The 27,489-nt window shown below is 47.5% G+C and overlaps 1 protein-coding gene across 1 annotated transcript in view; it reads right to left on the bottom strand.

The window, feature by feature from the left end:
- The window catches only part of MTHFD2L (methylenetetrahydrofolate dehydrogenase (NADP+ dependent) 2 like), a 124,578-nt gene that overhangs the window by 50,056 nt on the left and 47,033 nt on the right, over positions 1 to 27,489 (bottom strand). The window contains exon 4 of the mRNA XM_075337268.1: positions 2,190 to 2,342. Within this exon, the coding sequence (XP_075193383.1) occupies positions 2,190 to 2,342 (153 nt within the window). The remainder of the gene's footprint in view (positions 1 to 2,189; positions 2,343 to 27,489) is intronic.

The following is a 27,489-nucleotide window of genomic DNA, read 5'->3' on the forward strand; positions in this document are numbered from 1 at the left end:
CGCGCCTCTGACCCCGGAAGTGCAGGCCATGGAACTTCCGAGGTTAGTCAACTCACTATGCCTGGCGCCCGCCATGTATTTAAATAGACAGCAGAAGTGCGCCTCTCCTCCCTCCCAACCCCCCCCCGGAACACAGCCGAGTGTAACGGAGGGAGAGACGGGGGGCGGGGCTGTAAAAAAAAAAAAATTTATATATATTTTTTTTTTTTTTTTTTTTTTTTTTTTGCTGCCAGAAAGTGCCGCCCCCCGCAACGTGCCGCCCTAGGCACGGGACCACGGGTGCCTAGTGGCAAATACGGCCCTGAGCAGGGTCATAAAAGGCAGGAACAGGGTCACGACTGCAGGAAGCCGGTGGCAGCAGGAGTGGGGCGATCTCTTGTGTCAACTAGTAAAGTAAGTGAATATTCACTGCTCCCCACGCCCATAACCTCACCTTCTTGGCACCATGGTCAGTGATAGTAATGAAAATTTTTATCACTGATGCCAATGCCAAGAGGTGGGTGGAAATGTGGGCGTGGGACGCAAACAATATTTTGGATTAGCCAGCAGCTGACGTCAGCATGACTGTGGGTGCATGACAGTGGTATCATGTACTGCCCGTTGCTACATACCAAAGTCAGTTGCCGAGCTCAGAAGAGTATGCAACGCACCTGAAGATTGGGGGCAAGGTGAGTAGAATTGTTTAATTTTTTTAGGTGTTAAAAAAGCTGCATAATGGGAGGAATATATATGAGGATGGGCCCATGATTGGGGAGATATATACCAAGATGGGTCCATGATGGGGGACATATACCAGGATGAGGGATATGTATACCAAGATGAGCCCAGGATGGGGAATATATATACCAGGATGGGCTAAGGATGGGAGACATATATATTCCAGGATGGGGAACATATATACCAGGAAGGGATCATATATACTAGGGTGAGGAACATATATGCCAGGATTGTCCACATATATTCAGTACCAGGATGAGGGACATGTATACCAAGATGGGCCCAGGATGGGGAATATACTGCATATACCACGATGGGGGACATATATAACAGGATGGGCCACATATATACCAGGATGGGGTTGATATATACCAGCATGCGGAACATATATACCAGAATATTCCAGGATGGGGAACATATATACCAGGATGGGAGATATATATAGCAGGATGGAAGACACATATAGCAGAATGATGGATATATATACCAGAAATGAGCCCCCAATTTAGGACACATACACCAGAGTGACAAACATGTAAACCAGGATGGGGGACATATATATATATATATATATATATATATATATATATATGAGCTTAGGGTGGGGAAATATATACCAGGATAGGGAACATATATACCAGGATGAGAGACATGTATACCAGTATGGGACAGGATGGGAACATATATACCAAGATGGGTAACATATTTACCAGGATGGGGGAACATATACTTAAGGATGGGGAACATATACACCAGAATAGGCCCAGGATGGGGGTCATATATATCAGGATGGGCTCCAGATGTCAAACATATATACCAGGATGGTGGACTTATATACCAGGATGGGCCACATATATACCAGGATGGAGGACATACAGTATACACCAGAATGGGCACAGGGCTGAGGGACATATACATCAGGATGAGGAAAATATCTACCTGGATGTGGGACATATAAACCAAAATGGGCCTAGGATGGGGGACATATATAATAGGATGGCAGACATATATACCAGGATGGGGTAACATATACATCAGGAAGGGGAACATATACACCAGAATGGGCCCAAGATGTCGAACATATATAACAGGATGGCAAACATACCGTATATAACAGGATGGGCCACATATAAACCAGAATGGAGGACATATACACCAGGATGTAGGACATATACACCACGATTGAGGATATATATACCAGGATAGGCCACATATATATCAGGATAAGAGATATATATATTAGGACAGGGCCCCGGATGGGGGACATTAGTACAGAATTGGGGGATATTACTCCCATAACAGTGTCAGCAGCAGATCCCTATCATAACAGTGTGTCATCATCACATATTTTGTTTCACATTTTTTATCCTATTTTTCTCCTCTAAAACCTATGATCCGGTGAGTTCGAAAAATACAATATCTTCAAATCAGACCTTCACTTTACATACATACTGTATAAATTGTGACTGTACCTGTTCTCTTAATAATCTCCCATACAGCTGCAGCCGTGGCAGGAATAATAGACGATTGATCCAGGCAGAGTTTTCCGATATTTACTATGTGAAAACCATCCACATCTTTCTCTGGAGCAATAGTATTACATACATCTCGCTCGTTGATATGTTCTGGAACGATAAGTGTTTCATTTTTAAGTTAAAATATATATCTAGATATTTCCTTAGTAATATAAAATATAACAAAAATGTATCCAGTTTTTATTATTATATTCTATTATATTTCATTTATATATTTTTTAAAATTTCTCCAGTAATTGACTTTGAGTTGACCATGACTAATTTAACAAAATCTAAAGGCTAAACTAAAAGGCACCCAGTCTGTGGGATGCCTTTTAGTAAAGCCAAGAGGAGCATTGTCCGGCATGATTCTGTAGAATGTAGCATGCAGTCTTTAGAAAATACATTTGTATGCAATGCTGTCTCAAACAGAATATAGAGGGCATTATTGTCAACCTGTTACCATCCTGGATCACTGGTTGGTGGAGTTTGAGGAGGGAAATCACCCACCCTCTGGACAGGTTTATTTTAAACCCTGACTCCTTGGTTAAACTACACTCTTAAAGGGGTTGTCCACTACTTTGACAATGATGGCCTATCCGCCCCTCCGCCGATCACCTATTCTTTGTCCCGCTGTGGCAACAGGCAGCCGGATATGCTCAATTCCGAAGCTGCTCCGTCTTCAGATAGCAGCCGCAGCCGGGTACTGCACATCCGCCTCCTATTTTAATCAATAGGAGGTGGATGTGCAGTACCTGGCCTTTGCAGTTATCAAAAGATGGAGCAGCTACAGAACTGAGCATTTCTGGCTGCCTGCTGCCGCCGCCAGGACCGAGAACAGCTGTTGAGCTGGGATGCGGGGTGTCGGACCCCGGCCAATCAAACATTGATAACTATTGTTGAGCGAGTAGTTAACTATTCGTACTCACTATGCTGTTAGCATGTACTATCCGCTACTTGCATATTTATTACGAATAGCAGGCGCAATGTATGCCAATGGGAAATACTCACTAAGTAGCGAGCAAGGCGAAAGCCGTATTTTTCGTGCAAGTAGCGAATAGTACGGCTTTCGGGTTACTCGCTACTTAGCGAGTATTTCCCATTAACTTACATTGTGCCCGCTACTCATAACGAATATGCGAGCAGCGGACAGTACTCGCTAACAGCATAGCAAGTACGAATAGTTAAATACTTGCTCAACACTATTAATGACCTATCTTTGGGATAGGACATCAAGGTCAAAGTAGTGGAAACCTCTTTAAGACATTTAGTAAGCAAACAGAACAAATACGCAGAAAATTAATTTTTGGGTTTCTACATGCTTTCTCAATGACTATATCAAAACCATACAGAAAATCCTGTTAACTTGCAAACAGTGAAGTCAAGGATATGCAGTTCTAGTTCTATTGTTCTCTTCTTCCTTTATATCACATTTTAGGCACAAGTAAAATTTGACTAGGAGAGAACTAGGAACGATTTATAGCTAAACATGCAAATACATTTGTATAGTGAAAGAGTAATTATTATATCATGGAAATCTAGGCCGTGCATGATGTGCAGAGTTCCCATTGGGGTTAACTATCTAAAAAGGGATTAGAGTAATAGCCCTTTTGCATCACTAGATTACACCATACTATACTTTAACATACAATCAGTTCAGCAGAAACATTCAGCTCCACTTTTAGTATATGTGCTTTGTAATTTATCAATCAAAATCATACATAGTGGCCAGCAATAAAATTGATTTATAAAATAACACAGCCAGTCCAACATATATGCACAAAAATGCTAACTAGACCATTACTGGTAAAAAAAAAACCCCTGAGAAACCCACCCCCCTTCCTCCCCAAACAAACAATCTATAAGTAAGGATGTAGGTAAGGTAAAGAAATTACATAGGTGCAGATAGTGGTGATCACATTGGTGGAGGACAAAATCGCTGACTCCTTCTTCCAACAATCAGCATGTGAGACAAAAGACAAGGTAACGGCACATCATTGCATGGGCTATACGGAGGGTCAGTGAACAGAGCGCCGGGGAAATGCAAGCAGTGTACGTGTTATTTTTTTTCATAAAGGATATTTCCATATATTTAGGAGGCTATAGGGGAGCTATGTGTAGTCTCATACAGTATCCACAATCATGACCAAAAGTGTTGGCACCCTTAAATTGTTACAGAAAATGAAGGATTTTTCCTACAAAATTATCGAAATTACTCATGTTTTGTTATACACATGTTTATTTCCTTTGTGTGTAATGGAGCAACACAAAAAAAACAGAGAAACAAATGCAAATTGCACATAAGTTTAGACAAACCCCCAAAAATGGGCCAGATAAAATTATTGGCATCTTTCCAAAATTATGCGTAAACAACTTTTTTCAAGTATGTGATGCTCGCTCAAACTCACCTGTGGCAAATAACAGGTGTGGGCAATATGAAAATCACACCTGAAACTAGATAAAATGGGGAAAAGTTAACTCAATCTTTGCATTTTGTGTCTATGTGTGCCACACTAAGCATGGAGAACAGAAAGAGGAGAAAATAACTGTTTGAGAACTTTAGAACCAAACTTGTTGAAAAATATCAACAATATTGAGGCTACTAGTCCATCTGCAGAGATCTTGATGTTCCTTTGTCCACAGTGCTTAAAGGGAACCTGTCACCAGATTTTTACCTATTAAACTAAAAGAATCACCTTCTGCAGCTCCTGTGCTGCGTTCTATGAAGGTGCACCTTGGCCATGACTCCCTTTCCAGACCCCAAAAATAACTTTATAAAACTTGGCCATTAGGTATGCTAATTACCTTGGTTGGCCAGATGGGCGGGCTCATTTTCTGCTCCTTTATCCACCTCCTGCCACTGATCGCCGTCCTTCTTCCTTGATTGATGTGATGACGCCTCCGTCATCATCCTCGTCTCATTTTCAAATCTCGCGCCTGTGCAGTTAGGTCTGCTCGCACAGGCGCAGTTCGCTCTGCCATATCCCGGCCAGAGCAGAAAATATAGCTGCCCTAGCTCGCGCCGGTGAGCTAAATGCGCAGGCACAAGATTATGGGCGGGTACGAGCATGGCGCTGGTGAGGTCATACACAGCACCGACCTCATCAGTCATAGGCATGTCATAGGCATCACTTAATCCTCGTGGGATGATACACATAATTGGAATACAAACGAAGTATTCAATTTATTTATAAAAAACAGGATTAACAAGAGGGGAGGAGGTGTTGTATTGTATGTTAAGGCCCCTTTACACACTGAAACTTTCTAGCAATCCCACCAGAGATCCCAACCTGGCTGGAATCGCTACAAAGTCTCTGGTGAGTCGCTGGTGAGCTGTCAAACAGGCATACCTGGAAAACGACGCAACAGCGATACGGACCTGCAGAACGACCTAGCTAGTCATTGGGGATGTTGTAAAACAGCTTTTTGAAAGGGAAGTCGCTAACGAAGTCGCTGTAAAGGCCCCTTTGCACACTGAGACTTTCTAGCGATCATGCTGCACAGCGGGAAACAAAGGACCAAAGAATGGTCCTGAACGATTTGTAGCGATCAGCAACCTCACAGCAGGGGCCAGGTCGCTGATGTGTTTCACACACTGCAATGTCGCTGGGGAGGTCGCTATTACGTCACAAAACCGGTGACGTTACAGCGATGTCGTTTGCGATGTTGCAGTGTGTAAAGGGACCTTTAGGAATACTGTATCTCCACAGAAACCCAAACTTCAGAGAATGGTAGCTCTGTAGAATCTGTTTGGTAAGAATACAAGAATAGAAGAACAGATAGGACACTATTGTACGTGTTTACTATCAGCCACCTGGGCAGACTAAAGATATGGATGAAGACTTTTTACATCAGATGTTGGTGTACAAAAGAAGTATCACATCGTGATCATGGGAAACTTCAACTATCCAGATATTTGTTGAAAATCTCTCTCAGGCAAACATGATAATTCTTATTCCTTTCTCGCCTTTTCATTGGGGGACACAGACAGTGGGTATTATGGTGTCTCCAGGGAGGCATGACACTAGATTTGCAAAAGTATTAGCTCCTCCCCCCACAGCATATACCCCAGCTAGGCAGGAAACTAGCTCAGTGTTTTCTAGTGTCAGCGGAGAGGCTGACATGTCTGGAATGAGCTCCACCAGAGGTGCCTCAGGCCAGCTTATTTTGTTTTTATTTTTACTTTTTATTTTGTTTTCTTTTTCTTATTCATTCTATTTTTGATAGGGGCAATACCAGGGTGCCTTGCCACCCCCGTTCCCCCCGTGTACGGGCAGAGGAAACCTGGTGTGCACAAGCCGTCAGTCTTCCCTCGCACCCAAGTGGTCGGGTCTGCGTACCCCTCCAGGCTCCCTGGAAGCACCTCACTCCAAGGTAGCTCCAGAGGGCTGAGCAGAGCAGAGGACCTGCTTCAGCCTTGAGCCGAAGATGCGTCCCTGAGATCCCCGCACCCATCACCGACGCGTCTTCAGACGGAGCCAGGAGTAGGTAGGGAGACGACGAGTCATCTGGCGCCGGTGGGGCAATGCAGGCCGTGATCCCGGGGAGCATCATTAATTTAGCCCCCGGCTTCGGCCTGCATTCTAGCAACGCCCCCTCTCACTGCTCTGGAAGCCGCTCCCTCACTCAGGAGCAGCTCCTTTCCGATTGGCCGTCACGTTTAGTTCCAGCCCTTAGACCTATCAATCTCCAGGGGCCGTCTCTCTCCTCCAGGCTGCCAGGAACACTGGACGCCATTTTCCACTTGGGGAGCAGACTCGGGTGAGATCGCCTCCTTGGCTCTGCACTTCTGCAGCACTATATACCGCTCTGCTTAGCGGTATATCGCTGTCTCTCTAGCGGTGTGTGCCTGATGGCTAGCGGTGTATATCAGCTATTAGCAGTATATACTGGCTCTGCCTGCAGGTATATGCCAGCTGTTTGACAGTATATGCCATTTTGCTACGGTATATACCGGCTCTGCATAGCAGTCACTTTATAATACTGCTAGTGGCTCTTCACTCATATAACTCTACCCCTATAGGGCTGTAGGACTCTATTGCTGACATGCGTAACCGCAAGGGTGATAAACCTTCCCAGGCGTCCTCTACGGACCTGTATTATGCCTGTACCACCTGGGACACTCGTTTCTAATGGCGAAGCTATCCACTATGCCGGGGCTGCGATGGCCCTTCTACCGTGTCACAACAGACCCCGTTGCCGGACCAGGATGCCGTGCAGTCTCTGGATTCTGCTCCGGCCACCGGCCAGGCAGCACCCCCGTCTGATGACGTAATGCCTGCATGGACTCTTCTAATGTCTAAAAGCTTAGATGACCTTGCCGCTCAGATATCCCAGCCGTCCTCAGGCTCCCACAGCCTTACCCCGGCCCAGCTCCCTCAGAGGAGCCCGCCTGCTTTGTCTGGTCCCTCTTCCCAGAACGTAAAAAGGCTGTTTCCAAAAGGCGCCATTGTGACCTCTACACCTCATCCGACTCGGACGATAGTCAGTCTGACCGAGGTTCCGTGACCTTTAGTAGTCACGATTCTCAAGACTCTGACTCTGATTCAGATGTACTTTCTGAGTCTAGGCATATAGAAGACACACTAATTTCAGCTGTCAATCACTCTCTGTCGATCTCTGATCAGCCTCCTGACCCGACTTCTCAGTCGGCAATCAAGCGGGCCAAGAAGCCTCCTAAATCCTTTGCTCAGGATCCGGTTTTTCGGCAAATTATATCTAAACGGTGGGATCACCCTGATAGAAGGTTTAATAAAAAAACCCTTCTCTTCATTCGCTTATCCCTTTCCTTCAGAAATGGTTAAGCCCTGGTCAGTACCCCCCGTTGTGGATCCGCCAGTATCCAGACTGGCTAAACACACGGTCATGTCTGTTTCAGACAACGCATCTCTCAAGGACTCGTCCGACCGCGCAGTTGATGCTGCGGTCAAATCTATTTTCCAGGCTTCGGGCTTCTCTCTTTGCCCCCTGTTTGCCTTAACATGGGTCGCAAGAGCTATGGGTGTGTGGAGCAAGAACCTACTCAGGATGCTTTGCTCTTGTAATATTCCCCTGGCGGCTTTTGAGATCCTTGATTTGTTCTCTCTAGCCTCTAATTATTTTCTTCATGGCTCCCTAGATGCAGCTAGTTTGTCACCCTATCGGCGGCCAATACTGTCTTTGTCCAAAAGAGAGCCTCAGCACCACCAATGAATAATATGAAAACCACTGTGCCAAGTATCTAACAAAACATTGGAACAACAATTGATACAAAAAGGCACCAGGGTTCAGGATGATAAATAACAACTTGGCATGGACCTTGATTAGTGCGAATAATATAAATTTTATTATACATGGGGTGAAAAAACACTCACATTTAAAATCATTTAAAAACAGACATACAAAATACTGTTTCCTGCATGGTTCAAACCTGGCACATGTTCAATAATTCAGGGAAAACATATACAATCCAAGATGAAGAATGGACTCTGTCCCCTAGGGAACTCTAAGTACTCTATATATGCATCCCATATACAATCAAGTGTGCCTGCATTCCACCTACTGGTTTTCGGGCTTTTAAAAAAAAAACAGGTTTGAACCATGCAGGAAACAGTATTTTGTATGTCTGTTTTGAAATGATTTTAAATGTGAGTGTTTTTTCACCCCATGTATAATAAAATTTATATTATTCGCACTAATCAAGGTCCATGCCAAGTTGTTATTTATCATCCTGAACCCTGGTGCCTTTTTGTATCAATTGTTGTTCCAATACTGTCTTTGCCCGCAGAGTCTTTTGGCTAAAAATATGGAATGCGGACAGTGCCTCCAAGAAATCCCTGTCCACACTCCCCTTCCATGGCCTGCATCTGTTTGGAGAATCCCTGGACAAACTCATATCTGAGACGACGGGTGGTAAAAGTACCATTCTACCTCAAAAGCGGCCTGTATCCAGGAATTTTAAAAAATCTCCTTGGCGCAGGCAGTCCTTTCGGCCTGCCCCCCAAAAACCATCAGCCCAAGGATCGTCCCAACGCTCAGATCGAGGATCCGGTCCCTCAAGGGGCTCTTCTTGGCGTTCCCACTCCAAGCAACTTAAACCCAAAGGACCTCACTCTGTACAGGCCCCCTCAGCATGACACCAGGTATCCCTCAGATCCGACTCCTGTTGGAGGGCGGCTTCTGCTTTTTCGGGATATCTGGCTAGACCACACTCACGATGCTTGGGTTCGAGAAATCGTCACCTCAGGTTACAAGATCAATTTCCATTCCCTGCCGGCCAACAGGTTTCTGCGTTCTCGTCTTCCAAAGTCCAAAACGCAAAGCCAGGCCTTATTTCAGGCCATAGCCTCTTTACAGAAAGCAAATGTTATCATTCCAGTGCCCCTGGAACAGCGCGGCAAAGGTTTCTATTCAAATCTTTTTGTCGTTCCCAAAAAAGATGGCTCTGTCCGCCCTATCTTGGACCTCAAACGGCTGAACAAATTCGTACGGATTCAAACTTTCCGAATGGAATCATTGAGAGCAGTGCTAGCCGCCATGGAACCTGGAGAATTCCTAGCTTCCATAGACATTCAAGATGCTTATTTACACATTCCCATATGTGTCTCTCATCAACGGTTCCTTCGCTTTGCCGTAGGACACCGTCATTTCCAATTCAGGGCCCTCCCCTTTGGGCTGGCCACTGCACCTCGGGTCTTCACAAAGGTCATGGCGGCCGTCATGTCCATTTTACACCCCAGAGGGATCCTGGTTGTTCCCTATTTGTACGACCTTCTTGTCAAAGGGAGCTCTCTTCAAGTTTGCTCAGAAAGCGTGCAGATTTGCCTAGACACGCTGTCAAGGCTAGGGTGGCTTATTAACTTCAACAAGTCATCCCTCATTCCTCATCAGCGCATCACCTTTTTCGGTATGCTGATAGACACGGCTCAGTCCCGGGTTTTTCTTCCAGAGGACAAGAGGTCTTCCCTGATTCGGGCTGCCCAATCCCTCCGCTCTCGCCATCACACATCCCTTCGGAATGGAATGAGAGTTTTAGGCAAGATGGTGGCGGTCATAGAAGCCGTGTCCTTTGCCCAATTCCATCTGCGCCATCTACAACTGGATCTACTATCCTCCTGGGACAAGAATCCAGCTTCCCTAGACCGGTCAGTCCGCCTATCTCGGTCTGCGCTCAGCTCCCTCGTCTGGTGGACTCAAGCCTCATCCCTATCTCAAGGGAAGTCCTTCCGCCCGGTTCACTGGCAAGTAGTCACAACGGATGCCAGTCTGATAGGCTGGGGGGCGGTGTTTCTCCACCACACTGTTCACGGACGCTGGTCTCCTTCCGAGCGCTCCCTGCACATCAATGTTCTGGAGATCAGAGCCATATTTTTGGCCCTTCAGAATTTTCAACCCTTACTATTGGGCCTCCCTGTTCGGATCCAGTCAGACAATGCCACGACCGTGGCTTACATCAACCGTCAGGGAGGAACTCGCAGCAGGGCAGCGATGAAAGAAGTATCCAGGATTCTTCTTTGGGCAGAGATGCACATTCCCATTATTTCAGCTGTCCATATTCCGGTGGTAGACAACTGGGCCGCAGACTTTCTCAGCAGGCAAGGGCTAGCAGCAGGGGAATGGTCCCTCCACGACGAAGTGTTCCATCAGATCACTCTTCGTTGGGGACTCCCAGATGTGGATCTCATGGCTTCTCGGATGAACGCCAAAATACATCCCTTCATATTCCGCATATTATATAGACCCGCTAGCGCTCGGCTCCGACGCTCTAGTCTTTCCGTGGTCGCAGTTTCGCCTACCCTACATCTTCCCTCCGTTTCCTCTCATTCCGAGAGTAATCAAGAAAATCAAAGCGGAGGGAATCTCGATGATCCTCGTGGCCCCGGACTGGCCCAGGAGAGCCTGGTACCCGGAGCTTCTCCAACTGCTCGGCGACACTCCCTGGCGTCTTCCCGATCGCCCGGATCTTCTGTCGCAAGGTCCAATATTCCACCAGAATACAGCACAGCTGCATTTGACGGCGTGGCGCTTGAATCTCTGATTCTAGCAAAATCAGGTCTTTCTTCTAAGGTAGTTCATACCATGCTTATTTTTCCAGAAGCGGCTGGCTTCTCTCCCTCAGGTCTGTACCTTAGATCCCTGGGATCTGAATCTGGTTCTCGGAGCTCTTCAGCTTCCTCCCTTCGAACCTCTGAGAGAAATCTCTCTTCAACGACTGTCTTGGAAAGTTCCCTTTTTAGTCGCCATTACCTCTATCAGGCGAGTGTCCGAACTGGCGGCCCTTTCCTGTCGCTCACCTTACCTGATTTTCCATCATGATAAGGTGGTCCTTCGGCCTTCCCCCGCTTTTCTCCCGAAGTTCGTATCTTCTTTTCCACTTAAACGAGGACATTGTGTTGCCGTCATTCTGCCCGGTCCCGGTCCACTCTTTTGAAAAAGCCCTTCACACTCTAGATCTCGTCAGGGCTCTGCGGATCTACATCTCCAGAACAGTGCCGTTGCGCAAGTCCGATGCCCTCTTCGTCCTCTCACAAGGACACAAAAAGGGCAATCCGGCTTCTAAATCCACGATTTCTCGATGGATTAGGACTGCCATCTGTGAGGCTTACAAAACACGCTGTTGTTCCTCCTCAATCTGTGCGGGCCCACTCTACGCAAGCAGTGGGTGCTTCCTTGGCTATCCGCCATCAGGCTTCGGCGGCCCAACTTTGCAAGGCCGCTACCTGGTCCAGTGTGCACACGTTTACAAAATTCTACAGAGTGCATGCTTCCGCGGATGCTGCTCTTGGAAGACAAGTCCTTCAGGCGGCAGTGGTCCATTTATAAGTGGCCACTGATCGTTTTTTTGACAGTGTTTTGATATATGTTCACTGCAGTTGCAGTCGTTAGTCAGCTCTTATTCTGATGTTATACACTGTTAATAGTTCAGTTCCCACCCAGGGACTGCTTTGGGACGTCCCACTGTCTGTGTCCTCCAATGAAAAGGCGAGAAAGGAAATTACATTTTTGTGTACTCACCGTAAAATGTCTTCCTTGGAGCCTTTCATTGGGGGACACAGCTCCCACCCTTGTGGTTTTTGTTGTCCTTCTCCTACTGCTTTTACACCAAACTGAGCTAGTTTCCTGCCTAGCTGGGGTATATGCTGTGGGGGGAGGAGCTAACACTTTTGCAAATCTAGTGTCACGCCTCCCTGGAGACACCATAATACCCACTGTCTGTGTGCCCCAATGAAAGGCTCCAAGGAAGACATTTTACGGTGAGTACACAAAAATGTCATTATTTTCTCCCTGACAATTTTTTCTTTCAAAAGGTAGAAGAGAGAACAAGAGGATCTGCCATCTTGGACATACTTGTTACACACAGGTAGAAAATTGTTTAGGAAAGTAAAGATGGCTGTGAATTTAGGAGGCAGCTATCCTCAAATTTTGGATTACAAAGGGAGGAAGACCTGTGAGGACTAAAGGGGGCTTTACACGCTACGACATCGCTAATGCAAACTCGTTGGGGTCACGGAATTGGTGACGCACATCCGGCCGCATTAGCGATGCCATTGCGTGTGACACCGATGAGTGATTTTGCATCGTTGCAAAAACGTGGAAAATCGCTCATCGGTGACATGGGGGTCCATTCTCAAAAATCGTTACTGCAGCAGTAACGAGGTTGTTCCTCGTTCCTGCGGCAGCACACATTGCTCCGTGTGACACCGCAGGAACGAGGAAGCTCTCCTTACCTGCCTCCCGGCCGCTATGCGGAAGGAAGGAGGTGGGCGGGATGTTATGTTCCGCTCAGCTCCGCCCCTCTGCTGCTATTGAGCGGCCGCTCAGTGACGTCGCTGTGACGCCGCACGGACCGCCCCCTTAGAAAGGAGGCGGTTCGCCGGTCACAGCGACGTCGCCGGGCAGGTAAGTATGTGTGATGGGTCTGGGCGATGTTGTGCGGCACGGGCAGCGATTTTCCCGTGTCGCGCAACAGATGGGGGCGGGTACCCACACTAGCGATATCGGGACCGATATCGCAGTGTGTAAAGCCCGCTTAAGACATGGACCCAGAAACAGGGTAGAAAAGGTCCATTGGTTGAATGTTCTAAAAGGACAGGTTTGTCCAAGAAGGATGGGAGATTTTGCTAAAGGAAATACTCACTGTATAATCACTAACAATGCATAAAAGATGGAAGAATAGGAAACAATGAAAGAGACCAGAGTGGGTGAATGCAGAATTTAAAATCTTGCTAAAAAGGAAAACAAAATGTACCGTATTTTTCGTTTTATAAGACATACCCCAAATTTGAAGGAGGAATATAGGAAAAAAATATTTTTTACTGTAATAATGAGGGTCCGTTTTATAATCTTACTACCTCTTATATTAGCTCACCAGGAGGAAGCGGCGGTGGTGGAGCGGTTCAGGAAAGTCACACCAGGTAATGTAGGCTATGCTATATACGCCTGAAAACTTTACGTTATTAATAGGGAACAGAAAATATTTAGCCTTGAAATATCTGAATAGGGTATAGCTGAGCTGTATGGGAAAAGTACTTTAGCTATCCAGCCTCATGAATGGTTCATGCAAAGAAGCAGTGGAACTTTCAAATGTGAAATGAGGAAGCAGCTTTGCATTATGTCTAATAATACAGCTCACAACACAATGCAGTTATTGAACTTGGATATGTAGTTGATAAGCAAGCTTATTTAGAGTGTTTGTTGTTATAGCTGTGTTTCCTAGGTTCATAATTGGGAGCATGGATCTCCTGTGCAGTCATAGAAGAAATCAGAAGGCAAACCATGGATTCCTGGGTAAGGCCTCTTTCACACGTTCGTGAAAAACCACACACGTTTTTCACGGATGTGTCAGAGGTGCGTTTTGCCCTCCATGAGCCATGTTTATGGGCTACGTGTGTTCTCGGTGTGTTATCCATGATAACACACGGAGAACGGGAACTTTCTACTCACCTGTCCCTGGCGTCGCTGTCCATGGTGCTGATCTTCGGTCTCCGGTTCTGCGGACTCCCCGCTGCTGCAGCTTCCGGCCGCAGTGAAGTGAATATTCAATGAGCATAATGAGCGGCGGTCGGCAGCAAGTGAAAGCAGCGGCAGAGACTGCAGGCCTTGGAGAAGGTGAGTAAAGTTTTGGGGTTTTTTCTCACAGACACATGTTTTTTCTCCGGTGCGTGTCACACGGAACACATCCGTGTGGTCCGTTTGCATTACGTGTGACACGTTTGCGTTCCGTGTGAAACCAGTGATGCCGGAGAGAAAACGGACATGTCGGCGTGAGAAACACACGGACACACGTAAGTACGGAATGGACACACGTTCCTTGCGCAAATACTTACGTGTGTCCAAAACCATAGGAATACTTAGGTCTACGTGTGTACGTGTCTCTGGAACGTGAGAAAAATACCAAACACGTACCGAATGCACGTACGTGTGAAAGAGGCCTAACAGGAATTTTGGAGAGATAGCTTGGTCAAAGCGATCTCTCCTGTCTTCCCATTACTCAGGAATGCAGGGTTTAACTGAGATCCCATGTGTTCTTTACTAGAGATCTGCTAACAGGCTCCTCTGGTGGCAGCCTATCTCCTGGGGAACAAAAGGGTCAGTAAGGCTACTTTCACACATCCGGTTTTTGCATTGCGGCACAATACGGCGCTCTGCAGAAAAACCACAACCGTTTTTTTTGCCGCCGGTTGCGTTTTTTTTGCATAGACTTACATTAGTGCCGTATTGTGCCGCATGGGCTTGCGTTCGGTCCGGTTTTTGCCGCATGTGGCAGATTTAGCCGATGCCGCGGCCGGATGGAAAGTTGGCTGCAACGTTTTTTGCTCCGGCAAAAAAAACGCATCGCGCCGCATCCGGACGCTGCGGCACATTTTTCAATACATGCCTATGAACGCCGGATGCGGCGCGATGCGGTAAAAACCGCATCCGGCCGCCGCATGCGGTTTCTTCCACTGCGCATGTTCAGTAGCATGCCGCAATCGGAAAAAAACGGACGGACCGCATGTAAAAACTTATGCAAAGGATGCGGTGTTTTTGCCGCATCCGTTGCATAGGTTTCACAGCCGGATTGAGCCGTACTGCTCAAACCGGATGTGTGAAAGTAGCCTAAGAGCCTTTTCTCCCTGTCAAGCTAGAGTTGTGAGGCCCCAATATATATTAGACAATCATCCAATTCCATTGATTCAGACGAGTTCAGAGGACTCTAGTATAAATTGTATGGGTCCATAAAGAGAACATGTCACCACGATATAATAATGTACAGTAAAGACATATCTGTAAATTCGATTTCTGTGAACAAGGGCTGGATGTACACTTGGTCTTCTACCGGTCTGTGATTCCCTGTCCTCCGCCTGCCTACACTCTTTGAATATAGAGGTCTCTGCTGATATTTCATACCTCGTAGGCATATCATGCACAGAACAGAGGCAGGCGGAGGGCTAGGGTATCTCCGAAAGGGAGGAGAAGACCTAGTGTACAGTCCAGCCCCTCTGCACTGAAATCTAAGTAGCAGAAAACTTCACATGCTGATTAAAGAAACAATACAAACAGGATTTCTCAACAAAGGGTATCAATGTAATCAAACTGACAGCGCAAATACAGCCATGGCTCTTCTTTACATTACAAAATCGTGCTGACAGGTTCTATTTCAGTCTTTTTCTACCAATAGCATGCAGAACAGACCATAATGTATGACATGGATTAAAATGTATTAACACACAGCAGTGTGCTGATATATTCTAATTCAAATATAAAAATTTAAAATAGTAATTCCTTAACCTCCTAATGACAGAGCCAATTTTGACCATTGTGACAGGACCACATTTTTTAAACTTGACATGTATAATTTCATGTGGTAATAACTCTGGAACACTTCAATGTATCTCAGTGATGAATGATTATTCATGACACATTGTACTTTGTGTTAGGCCCCCTTCACACGTCCGTGAAAATCACGCACGTGTTTCACGGACGTGTCAAAGGCGCGTTTTCCCCTCTGTGTGCCGTGTTTATGGCACTACGTGTGTTCTCCGTGTGTTATCCGTGATAACACATGGAGAACGAGAACTTTCAACTCACCTGTCCCTGGCATCGCTGTCCGTGGTGCTGATCTTCGGTCTCCGGTCATGCCGACTCCCCGCTGCTGCTGCTTGCGCCGCAGTGAAGTGAATATTAAATGAGCTAATGAGCGGCGGTCGGCAGCAAGTGACAGCAGCAACAGAGACAGGAGGGCAGGGGAGGGTGAGTAAAGGTTTGTTATTTTTTTCTCTGACACGTGTATTTATCCGGCGCGTGTAAAACGGGACCGCATCCACACTACATCCGTGTGGTACGTGTGCAGGCCACGTGACACCCGTGCTGCCAGAGAAAAACGGACATGCATCCGTGTGGAGCACACTGGCTCACGTCTGCTCCACACAGAGGCACGGGCCAATGGCTGCACACGTGTGTGCACATAAACCCATTTATTTTAATGGGTTTACGTGTGCCCGTGTCTTCGGTACATGCGGGCACGGACCTAGCACATACCGGAGACATGTGCGTGTGAAGGGGGCCTTAGTAGTAGAGTTGAGAGAGTACCTAACTATTTGTAACCACTATACTCATAACGAGTACTGTATAATGCTCGCGTATTCATTCCGAATAGCATGTGCAATGCAAGTCAATGGGGAAAACTTGCAATGTAACGAGTAACTGGAATTCCGCACTATTCTCTACTCGCACAAATAATACGGCATTCAGATTACTTTTTACTTTGCGAGTTTTTCCCCATTGACTTGCATTGCACGTGCTATTCGGAATGAATACGCGAGTATTAGACAGTACTCGTTATGAGAATAGAGAGTACGAATAGTTACAGTAGGTACTCACTCAATTCTAGTTAGTGGTAAATTTAGGTCAATGATTTTTGCGTTTATTTATGAAAATATCAAAATTTTGTTAAAAATTAACAGTTTGTGGTCAACATTTGCAGAGCCTGTGAGGTGCCAAAACAGCAGAAAAATCCCAAAAGGGACCCCATTGTAGAAATTGTGCCTCTCAATGAATAAATCTACAGCTGCAGAGACTATTTTTTAACATCCACTTTATGCTTTTTGTCTGGAGAACTGCAAATATGCCAGTTTAGTGTCCATACATTGTGCCTAGCTTGTGCTTCTGGATACACGCACCCCGTATATTGTTTAGTGTACTCTCCCCACTACAATAATGTAGTTCAGGCACAGTGACCTCAGAATGAGGGAGGTATTTAGATTTGTGAGTGCAGATTTCACTGGATTATATTGGACAGAATGGGAGCCATCACTTTTCCATAGTCTTTGCTCTACAAGTAACGTGGAAGCCCGCTATATTTTCCAGTGACAGATGATGGCATTGAGTGGGGGCTGGTTTTGTGTGGTATATGTTAGGGGTTTTGTTGATAACATTTTGGGTACCTAATATCTTTTGATCGCTTTCAGAATAAGACTGTTATCACATTGTTGTGTTCTACACTAAGCACTTACATCGAGTTTTCCACGTGAATCTCACAAAAATGCAATTCCCACAAATCTCCCAATGGAACCACCGGACCCATGGAAATTTGATTCGATCTGTTAATGCAGAACTTTTGATAACGTTCGGCTTGGGACCCGTATTTGACCTTAACCCCAATAGAGGTCACTAATTGGGCAGTTCAGATCCCCCCCCACATGCAGACAGCCATAAACAGATCCCTTAGGGGGCAGGTGGGTGGGTTTTTCCATTTTGTGGGGGTGGGTGCACACTATATCCAATGATGCTGTTGTTACCCCCAGTGGAAGCCAATCAAACATTGCAAGTGGCTCGCGCTGGGTTGAGCACCAAGTGTACCCAAGCACAGCTATGCTCGCACAAGTGGCTTGAATATGTAGAGCATCTGATCTCAAAACTTGAACTCTGTTTTTTTGTAAAGTCTGTGTTCGGTACAAACACTAAATACCGAATTTTGTTTTCTCTTATCTCTACTTTTTATCACTGTGGGCCATTAATATTTTTTTATTTTGATCGTTGATATTATGTATTGCAGTACTATTCTACTGCAGTACATGAGACGTGTCAGTGTCTCATTGACAGAGCCTATTAGACCCTGCTTATAGCAAGAGCTAACAAGCCACCGTACCCCAGGATCAACAGAGGACCTGAGATTACCATGGCAGCAATTGGCACATGTGATTACGATCGTGTTGGCTGATCCTGCCAAAGGGGGACTTTTAACCCCTTTATAACCATGTAGATACTACTGTTGTGATTGCCAGTGGTATTTAAGGGATTAATCTCCCCCGATTGCTTCTAAAACCAGTCGGGGCCATATACAGCTGCCACCTATGGGAATATCGCTCACGGGGAAGCACTATTCACTTTTTCCTCAGTGCTGCTAAAAAGCAGCGCTGAGGAACCAGACCCCTAAATCACATGACCCTGTATTGGTGGTTGTTAAGGGGTTAATGTTTTTTGGGGGTTTTTTTTTGTTTTTTTTTAAATTGTAAGCTATATTTTACACCAAAAAAAGACAGCAGATCATGTAGGGCACATAGTGAAAAAGTACAGCAGCAATTAACCAGTGTTGTTGTTTTATTGTTTAAGAATTAATCACTTTATTTTGTGGGTGAAATGACTGGTTTCCCCAAAACCATCAGATTGTTTAATGAGCAATTTGAAAATCATAGCAGCTGCTAGGCACAGTTTTTTTTTGCCTCTTAGCCACTGGCATTAGCCTTCCTAGAAGAAACTGGCCTATTGTTTGTTAGAACAGACTACCTTCATATAGTGGTCCCAATACCACTGACGTCTCGCGCTTATTTATGGACATACAAAGATTTTTTTTAAAAATAGCCTTCTCTGAAATTTTTCCTGATCCTTACTTTTACAACGCAGGAGCACAAGTGATGCCTTAAAAAATAATTACACTGTTGAGTATTTTTTTACTGTAACGCATGTATTATTGTCTGTAAAGCATTTTAAGGGTTTCATTAAAAATCGGTGTCTAAATGTGGGAAAGTCACACACATGGTCAACCTGCCAGGATACAGTACATGAACAGAAGAATCTGCACTTTTCAAACACTTATCAAAGGTCATGTCTTGCCAGCTAACTGCTTTCATAATGAATTCTCCCCCTCGTCATGGAACATGGAATTTCTATAGGAAGACATACTTTGCACTGACGAGGGACAAACATCCTGAAACTCTGTGTCTGCAAATTAAGATTCTGATCTGGCATAAATCCTAAGTCATATGACAAGACTCGTTAAAAGGTCACTTTTGACTTTTAGGATTGTTACCTTCAATAGGTGGCACTAGAGTTCGTCTACTTCCTCACTGAAGAGACAATTTGCATATAGGAAGAGATAATATTAAGACCTCCGATTCCAGACTATAAAAACTTGTATTTATTTCAAGAACCTGGAAACTATAAAACAGCAATCTCCAGTTTTAAAATACAATGCATATGGATCTTGCCTTTTTATTCATGCTAGTATAAAACCTCATGGTTGCAAAATGTTGGAATTAATGCTGGAGATTGCTATTTTATATTTTCCATGAAATAAACACAAATTTTTATAGTCTGTAATTGGAGTGCTGGACTTCATACACCTTTCTATCAAACACTTATGCCATAAGTGTACACTGGAGATCAAAATTAGAGATCAATGTACGATCACTTGCTTTTTTCCATAATAATGTAATCTACATTGATCAACATTTGAAGTTTTTTTTCTAAGGGGCACACCATGCCACTAGAAGAGTGTTTTACAAAAGATCCATAGTTTATCAACATAAAACCTTTATTTTGTCCAAAATGTGATGATCATAATTAGAGAACAGCAATGACTGTAGCACAGAGAAAGATTATAACTACATTTTCTGAAAGTAACAACAGTCACCAATCAGTAGAAAGTATACATGCCTTTACTTTGAATGACTTCAGCACATCTGCGGCCACTGGACATCACTAGTCTCTCACACTGCTCTGGTGTGATTTTGGTCTACACTTCTTCCAGTCTCTTCCACAGTCCTTTGACTATTGTGGGTTTCTTGGTCATAACTTTGTCACCAAGGATTTTTCATAGGTTTTCTATTGGGTTTAGATCAGGACTCTGGGCTGGCCATTTCATTGATTCAATGTTTTCTGTTTCAAGGAACTGCTTTACCCATTTTGCTGTGTGTGGATGAAAAATTGCTGGCTGAGTGAGTGATGAAAACAACTAAGAAACCATGTGTTGTTGAAGATGGTTCTGATACACACTTGCATTCATTCTGCCATGTAGCTGTATGAGAGGTTCAACTCTGCTGCAGAAAATATTCCCCTAATCATGACACTTCCTTCACCACTTCAAAACATGCTATTGCTGGATGGCACAAAGACAAAGTAAAAATCAATACAATTGATACAAAAACTTTTGTCAAACTATAAATCTATAAAAATGTATCATTCACTACCTAAAAATTTTGCAATTAGTCCTGCAAAAATATGACTTCATAAAATCAACATGTCAAGTTATAGATACTGGAATGCCAATATGTAAACAAAAAAACCCATGTCTTTGGCACCTGAAGGCCAAAAATGGCCCAATCTTCAAGGAATTTAAAAAATAGTTAACTTATGTCGCCCATGTGCAAACCACTGTTAGTTAGAGGGTTTTAAATATAACTTCCAAAATTTAGATTTCCCTTTGGGTTTTATCTTTTCTACAGCTTTGTTCGGTCTTGCTTGTACAGTTGAAATCAGAAGTTTACATACAAGTGCATTTCAATAAATTAGAATAATGAGAGAGAGAGAATGTTTTAAGGCATTTTTATTACTTTCTACAAAGTCAGATGTTTACATGTACAAAGACTACTATGTATTTAAACAATATGGGACAGCCCATATGATGATTTCATGTCTTTGCAAGCTTCTGATAGGTTTATTGGCAACATCTCAATTAATTAGGGACACATCTGTGGATGTATTTTAGTGCATACCTGAAACACACTGCTTTTTTGTATAGAATCATGAGAAAGTTAAAATAAATCAGCTATAATCTCACAAAGAGAACTGTGGACTTGCATAAGTCTGGTTCATCATTGGGTGCAATATCCAGATACCTGAAGGTGCCTCGTTCATCTGTATGAACAATTATACACAAGTGCAAACAAGATGGAAATGTCCAGCCATCATACCGCTCAAAAAAGTGGTGCACTCCTTTAATCTACTATTACAGCCATCATACCACTCAGGAAGGGGATGAGTTCTGTGCACCAGAGATGAACGTGCATTGGTTAGACATGTGTATATCAAGAATAAAAGCAAAAGACCTTGTGAAGATGCTGGCAGAAGATGGTAAGATTGTGTCATTATTCACAGTGAAACCAGTACTGTATCAAGATGGACTAAAAGGCCACTCTGCCAGAAAGAAGCAATTACTCCAAAAGAATAATAAAAAAACAAACAAATAGATTAATGTTTACAAATGCCCACAGGAACATAGAACTTAATTTTTGGAGGCATGTTCTGTGTTCTGACTAAACTAAAATTGAACTGTTTGGCCATAATGCTATGGTTACATTTGGAGCAAAAAGGGAGAAGCTTTGAAGCCAAAGAACACCATCCCAACTGTGAAACATGGAGGTGGCAGCATCATGTTGTGGGGTTTTTTTTGCTGCAAGAGGTACTGGTGCACTTCACAAAATAGATGGCATCATGAGAAAATAAGATTATGTGGCAATAATGAAGCAACATCTCAAGACATCAGCCAGGAATTTAACGCTTGGGCGGAAATGGGTCTTCCAAGAGGACAATGACCAGAATCATACTGACAAACTGGTTGCAAAGTTGCTTAAGGATAACAAGTCAATATTTTGGAGTGGTCATCAAAAAACCCTGATCTCAATCCTATAAGAAATTTATGGGCAAAGCTGAAAAGGCCAGTGCGAGCAAGGCGATCTACAAACATGGCTCAGTTACACCATTTCTGTCAGGAGAAATGGGCCCAAATTCCTATCAACTATTGTGAGAAGCTTGTGGAAGGATATCCAAAACATTTGACCCTAGTCATAAAATTTAAGGGCAATGACACCAAATACATTTTATTAGTATGTAAACTTTTGACTTTGCAGAAAGTAATAAAAATGCCTTAAAATATTCTCTCTCTCAATATTCTGGCATTTGGCAAATATAAATAATTTTGGTAATTTAATTGACCTAAAACGGGAAAGGCTTATTCTGAGTTCATTTGAGAAAAACATGCAGATGTGTCTTTTTAGATAGTGCATGTAAACTTCTAGTTTTAACTGTAGCAATTGAGAATCTTCTACTAAGACTAGCACTTAATACTTTATAGTAGCGGAAGCATGACTTAAAGTTCCTGACTGAGTTCTAGTGGCAATTTCAGTAATGTTGTATTTCTATACAGGGCTGTATTTTGCCTTCGTGCTGCCCTAGGCACTTTAAGTGGTCGCGCCCCTTAGTGACAACGTAAAACTGAGTTTTCGCACTCGACATCTGTTTAAGGCAGATCTACTCTGTAAAACACTTTAAAAAGTATAAATGAGAAATGAAGGGCACTAACCCCCCCCCAATGGGGATCACCACAGGCACAGCAAAACATAGCATGAGTATAAAATATTCCCACCACACCGTCCCCACTTATATACTGTGACTGTCACACTGCCCTCCCTTATAAATTATACCCACCACACCTTCCTCAATTATGAAATATGATCTGTACTGTCCTCACATCATGCTGCCCCCTCCTCACAGTGTCCCATGCATGCTGCCCCCTCCTCACAGGGTCCCATGCATGCTGCCCCCTCCTCACAGTGTCCCATGCATGCTGCTCCCTCCTCACAGTGTCCCAAGCATGCTGCTCCATCCTCACAGTGTCCCATGCATGCTGCCCCCTCCTCACAATGTCCCATGCATGCTGCCCCTTCTCACAATGTCCCATGCATGCTGCTCCCTCCTCACAGTGTCCCATGCATGCTGCCCCCTCCTCACAATGTCCCATGCATGCTACTCCATCCTCACAGTGTCCCATGCATGCTGCTCCATCCTCACAGTGTCCCATGCATGCTGCTCCATCCTCACAGTGTCCCATGCATGCTGCTCCATCCTCACAGTGTCCCATGTATGCTGATCCCTCCTCACAATGTCCCATGCATGCTGCTCCCTCCTCACAGGGTCCCATGCATGCTGCTCCCTCCTCATAGGGTCCCATGCATGCTGCTCCCTCCTCACAGGGTCCCATGCATGCTGCCCCCTCCTCACAGTGTCCCATGCATGCTGCCCCCTCCTCACAGTGTCCCATGCATGCTGCCCCCTCCTCACAGTGTCCCATGCATGCTGCCCCCTCCTCACAGTGTCCCATGCATGCTGCCCCCTTTTCACAGTGTCCCATGCATGCTGTCCCCTCCTCACAGTGTCCCATGCATGCTGCCCCCTCCTCACAGTGTCCCATGCATGCTGCTCCATCCTCACAGTGTCCCATACATGCTGCTCCATCCTCACAGTGTCCCATGCATGCTGCTCCATCCTCACAGTGTCCCATGCATGCTGATCCCTCCTCACAGTGTCCCATGCATGCTGCCCCCTCCTCACAGTGTCTCATGCATGCTGCTCCTTCCTCACAGTGTCCCATGCATGCTGCCCCCTCCTCACAGTGTCCCATGCATGCTGCTCCCTCCTCACAATGTCTCATGCATGCTGCCCCCTCCTCACAGTGTCCCATGCATGCTGCTCCCTCCTCACAGTGTCCCATGCATGCTGCTCCCTCCTCACAGGGTCCCATGCATTCTGCCCCCTCCTCACAGTGTCCCATGCATACTGCCCCCTCCTCACAGGGTCCCATGCATACTGCCCCCTCCTCACAGGGTCCCATGCATACTACCCCCTCCTCACAATGTCCCATGCATACTGCCCCCTCCTCACAATGTCCCATGCATACTGCCCCCTCCTCACAGTGTCCCATGCATGCTGATCCCTCCTCACAATGTCCCATGCATACTGCCCCCTCCTCACAGTGTCCCATGCATACTGCCCCCTCCTCACAGGGTCCCATGCATACTGCCCCCTCCTCACAGTGTCCCATGCATGCTGCCCCCTCCTCACAGGGTCACATGCATGCTGCCCCCTCCTCACAGGGTCCCATGCATGCTGCCCCCTCCTCACAGTGTCCCATGCATGCTGCCCCCTCCTCACAGTGTCCCATGCATGCTGCCCCTCCTCACAGTGTCCCATGCATGCTGCCCCTCCTCACAGTGTCCCATGCATGCTGCCCCTCCTCACAGTGTCCCATGCATGCTGCCCCTCCTCACAGTGTCCCATGCATGCTGCCCCTCCTCACAGTGTCACATGCATGCTGCCCCTCCTCACAGTGTCACATGCATGCTGCCCCCTCCTCACAATGTCCCATGCATGCTGCCCCCTCCTCACAATGTCCCATGCATGCTGCCCCCTCCTCACAGTGTCCCATGCATGCTGCCCCCTCCTCACAGTGTCCCATGCATGCTGCCCCCTCCTCACAGGGTCACATGCATGCTGCCCCCTCCTCACAGGGTCCCATGCATGCTGCCCCCTCCTCACAGTGTCCCATGCATGCTGCCCCCTCCTCACAGTGTCCCATGCATGCTGCCCCTCCTCACAGTGTCCCATGCATGCTGCCCCTCCTCACAGTGTCCCATGCATGCTGCCCCTCCTCACAGTGTCCCATGCATGCTGCCCCCTCCTCACAGTGTCCCATGCATGCTGCCCCTCCTCACAGTGTCCCATGCATGCTGCCCCTCCTCACAGTGTCACATGCATGCTGCCCCTCCTCACAGTGTCACATGCATGCTGCCCCCTCCTCACAATGTCCCATGCATGCTGCCCCCTCCTCACAATGTCCCATGCATGCTTCCCCCTCCTCACAGTGTCCCATGCATGCTGCCCCCTCCTCACAGTGTCCCATGCATGCTGCCCCTCTCCATGAGCTCCTAATGCTGCCTTACTCTTTTCCATAATGACACCTCCATGCTGCCCCATTCATCATACTAAGACCACCACACTAGCGCTTATGTTGAGACCCCCCCCCACACACACACACTACCCCACTCTTGATATTGACCCCCCTACATTGCTCCACTCCATACTGAGCCCACACATGCTGCCCCTTCTCCATAATGAGCTCCCAATGCTGCCCCCCTCTTATTCTGAGTCCTTACACTCCCCCCATCGATTTTGTCATTGCACTATCCCTCAACCCTTGTCCTCTGTCTCTAGCATTGGCCCCTCTCTCCCATTCCCCCAGCAGCAGCCTCTCTCCCCCGCCTTCAGCAGCAGCCTCTCCCCCAGCATCAGTCTCTCTCACCCCAGCCTCCCCCAGCATCAGCCTCTCTCTCCCCCAGCATCAGCCTCTCTCTCCCCCAGCCTCCCCCAGCATCAGCCTCTCTCTCCCCCAGCCTCCCCCAGCATCAGCCTCTCTCTCCCCCAGCCTCCCCCAGCATCGGCCTCTCTCTCCCCCAGCCTCCCCCAGCATCAGCCTCTCTCTCCCCCAGCATCAGCCTCTCTCTCCCCCAGCCTCCCCCAGCATCAGCCTCTCTCTCCCCCAGCCTCCCCCAGCATCAGCCTCTCTCTCCCCCAGCCTCCCCCAGCATCAGCCTCTCTCTCCCCCAGCCTCCCCCAGCATCAGCCTCTCTCTCCCCCAGCCTCCCCCAGCATCAGCCTCTCTCCTCCCAGCCTCCCCCAGCATCAGCCTCTCTCCCCCCAGCCTCCCCCAGCCTCAGCCTCTCTCCCCCCAGCCTCCCCCAGCCTCAGCCTCTCTCCCCCCAGCCTCCCCCAGCATCAGCCTCTCTCCCCAGCCTCCCCCAGCATCAGCCTCTCTCTCCCCCAGCCTCCCCCAGCATCAGCCTCTCTCCCCAGCCTCCCCCAGCATCAGCCTCTCTCTCCTCCAGCCTCCCCCTCTCTCTCCCCCAGCCTCCCCCAGCCTCCCCCTCTCTCTCCCCCAGCCTCTCCCTCTCTCTCCCCCAGCCTCCCTCAGCCTCCCCCTCTCTCTCCCCCAGCCTCCCCCTCTCTCTCCCCCAGCCTCCCCCTCTATCTCCCCCAGCATCAGCCTCTCTCTCCCCCAGCCTCCCCCAGCATCAGCCTCTCTCTCCCCCAGCATCAGCCTCTCTCTCCCCCAGCCTCCCCCGCATCAGCCTCTCTCTCCCCCAGCCTCCCCCAGCATCAGCCTCTCTCTCCCCTAGCCTCCCCCAGCCTCCCCCAGCATCAGCCTCTCTCTCCCCCAGCCTCCCCCAGCATCAGCCTCTCTCTCCCGCAGCCACCCCCAGCATCAGCCTCTCTCCCTCCAGCATCAGCCTCTCTCTCCCCCAGCATCAGCCTCTCTCTCCCTCCAGCCTCCCCCAGCATCAGCCTTTCTCTCCCCCAGCCTCCCCCAGCCTCAGCCTCTCTCTCCCCCCAGCCTCAGCCTCTCTCTCCCCCCAGCCTCCCCCCCCAGCCTCAGCCTCTCTCTCCCCCCAGCCTCCCCCTCTCTCTCCCCCAGCCTCCCCCCCAGCCTCAGCCTCTCTCCCCCCAGCCTCACTCTCCCCCCAGCCTCCCCCCCAGCCTCAGCCTCTCTCTCCCCCCAGCCTCAGCCTCTCTCCCCCCCAGCCTCCCTCCAGCCTCAGCCTCTCTCTCTTCCCAGCCTCCCCCCCAGCCTCAGCCTCTCTCTCTTTCCAGCCTCCCCCCCAGCCTCAGCCTCTCTCTCCCCCCAGCCTCCCCCCCAGCCTCCCCCCCAGCCTCAGCCTCTCTCTCCCCCCAGCCTCCCCCCCAGCATCAGCCTCTCTCTCCCCCCAGCCTCCCCCAGCCTCAGCCTCTCTCTCCCCCCAGCCTCCCCCAGCCTCAGCCTCTCTCCCCCCAGCCTCCCCCAGCCTCAGCCTCTCTCCCCCCAGCCTCCCCCAGCCTCAGCCTCTCTCCCCCCAGCCTCCCCCAGCCTCAGTCTCTCTCCCCCCAGCCTCCCCCAGCCTCAGCCTCTCTCCCCCAGCCTCCCCCAGCCTCAGCCTCTCTCTCCCCCCAGCCTCCCCCCCAGCCTCAGCCTCTCTCTCCCCCCAGCCTCAGCCTCTCTCTCCCCCCAGCCTCCCCCCCAGCCTCAGCCTCTCTCTCCCCCCAGTCTCAGCCTCTCTCTCCCCCCAGCCTCCCCCCCAAGCCTCAGCCTCTCTCTCCCCCCAGTCTCAGCCTCTCTCTCTTCCCAGCCTCCCCCCCAGCCTCAGCCTCTCTCTCTTCCCAGCCTCCCCCCAGCCTCTCTCTTTTCCCAGCCTCCCCCCAGCCTCTCTCTTTT

The sequence above is a fragment of the Anomaloglossus baeobatrachus genome, chromosome 1 (assembly GCF_048569485.1).
Source record: "Anomaloglossus baeobatrachus isolate aAnoBae1 chromosome 1, aAnoBae1.hap1, whole genome shotgun sequence".
Taxonomy (NCBI): Eukaryota; Metazoa; Chordata; class Amphibia; order Anura; family Aromobatidae; genus Anomaloglossus; species Anomaloglossus baeobatrachus.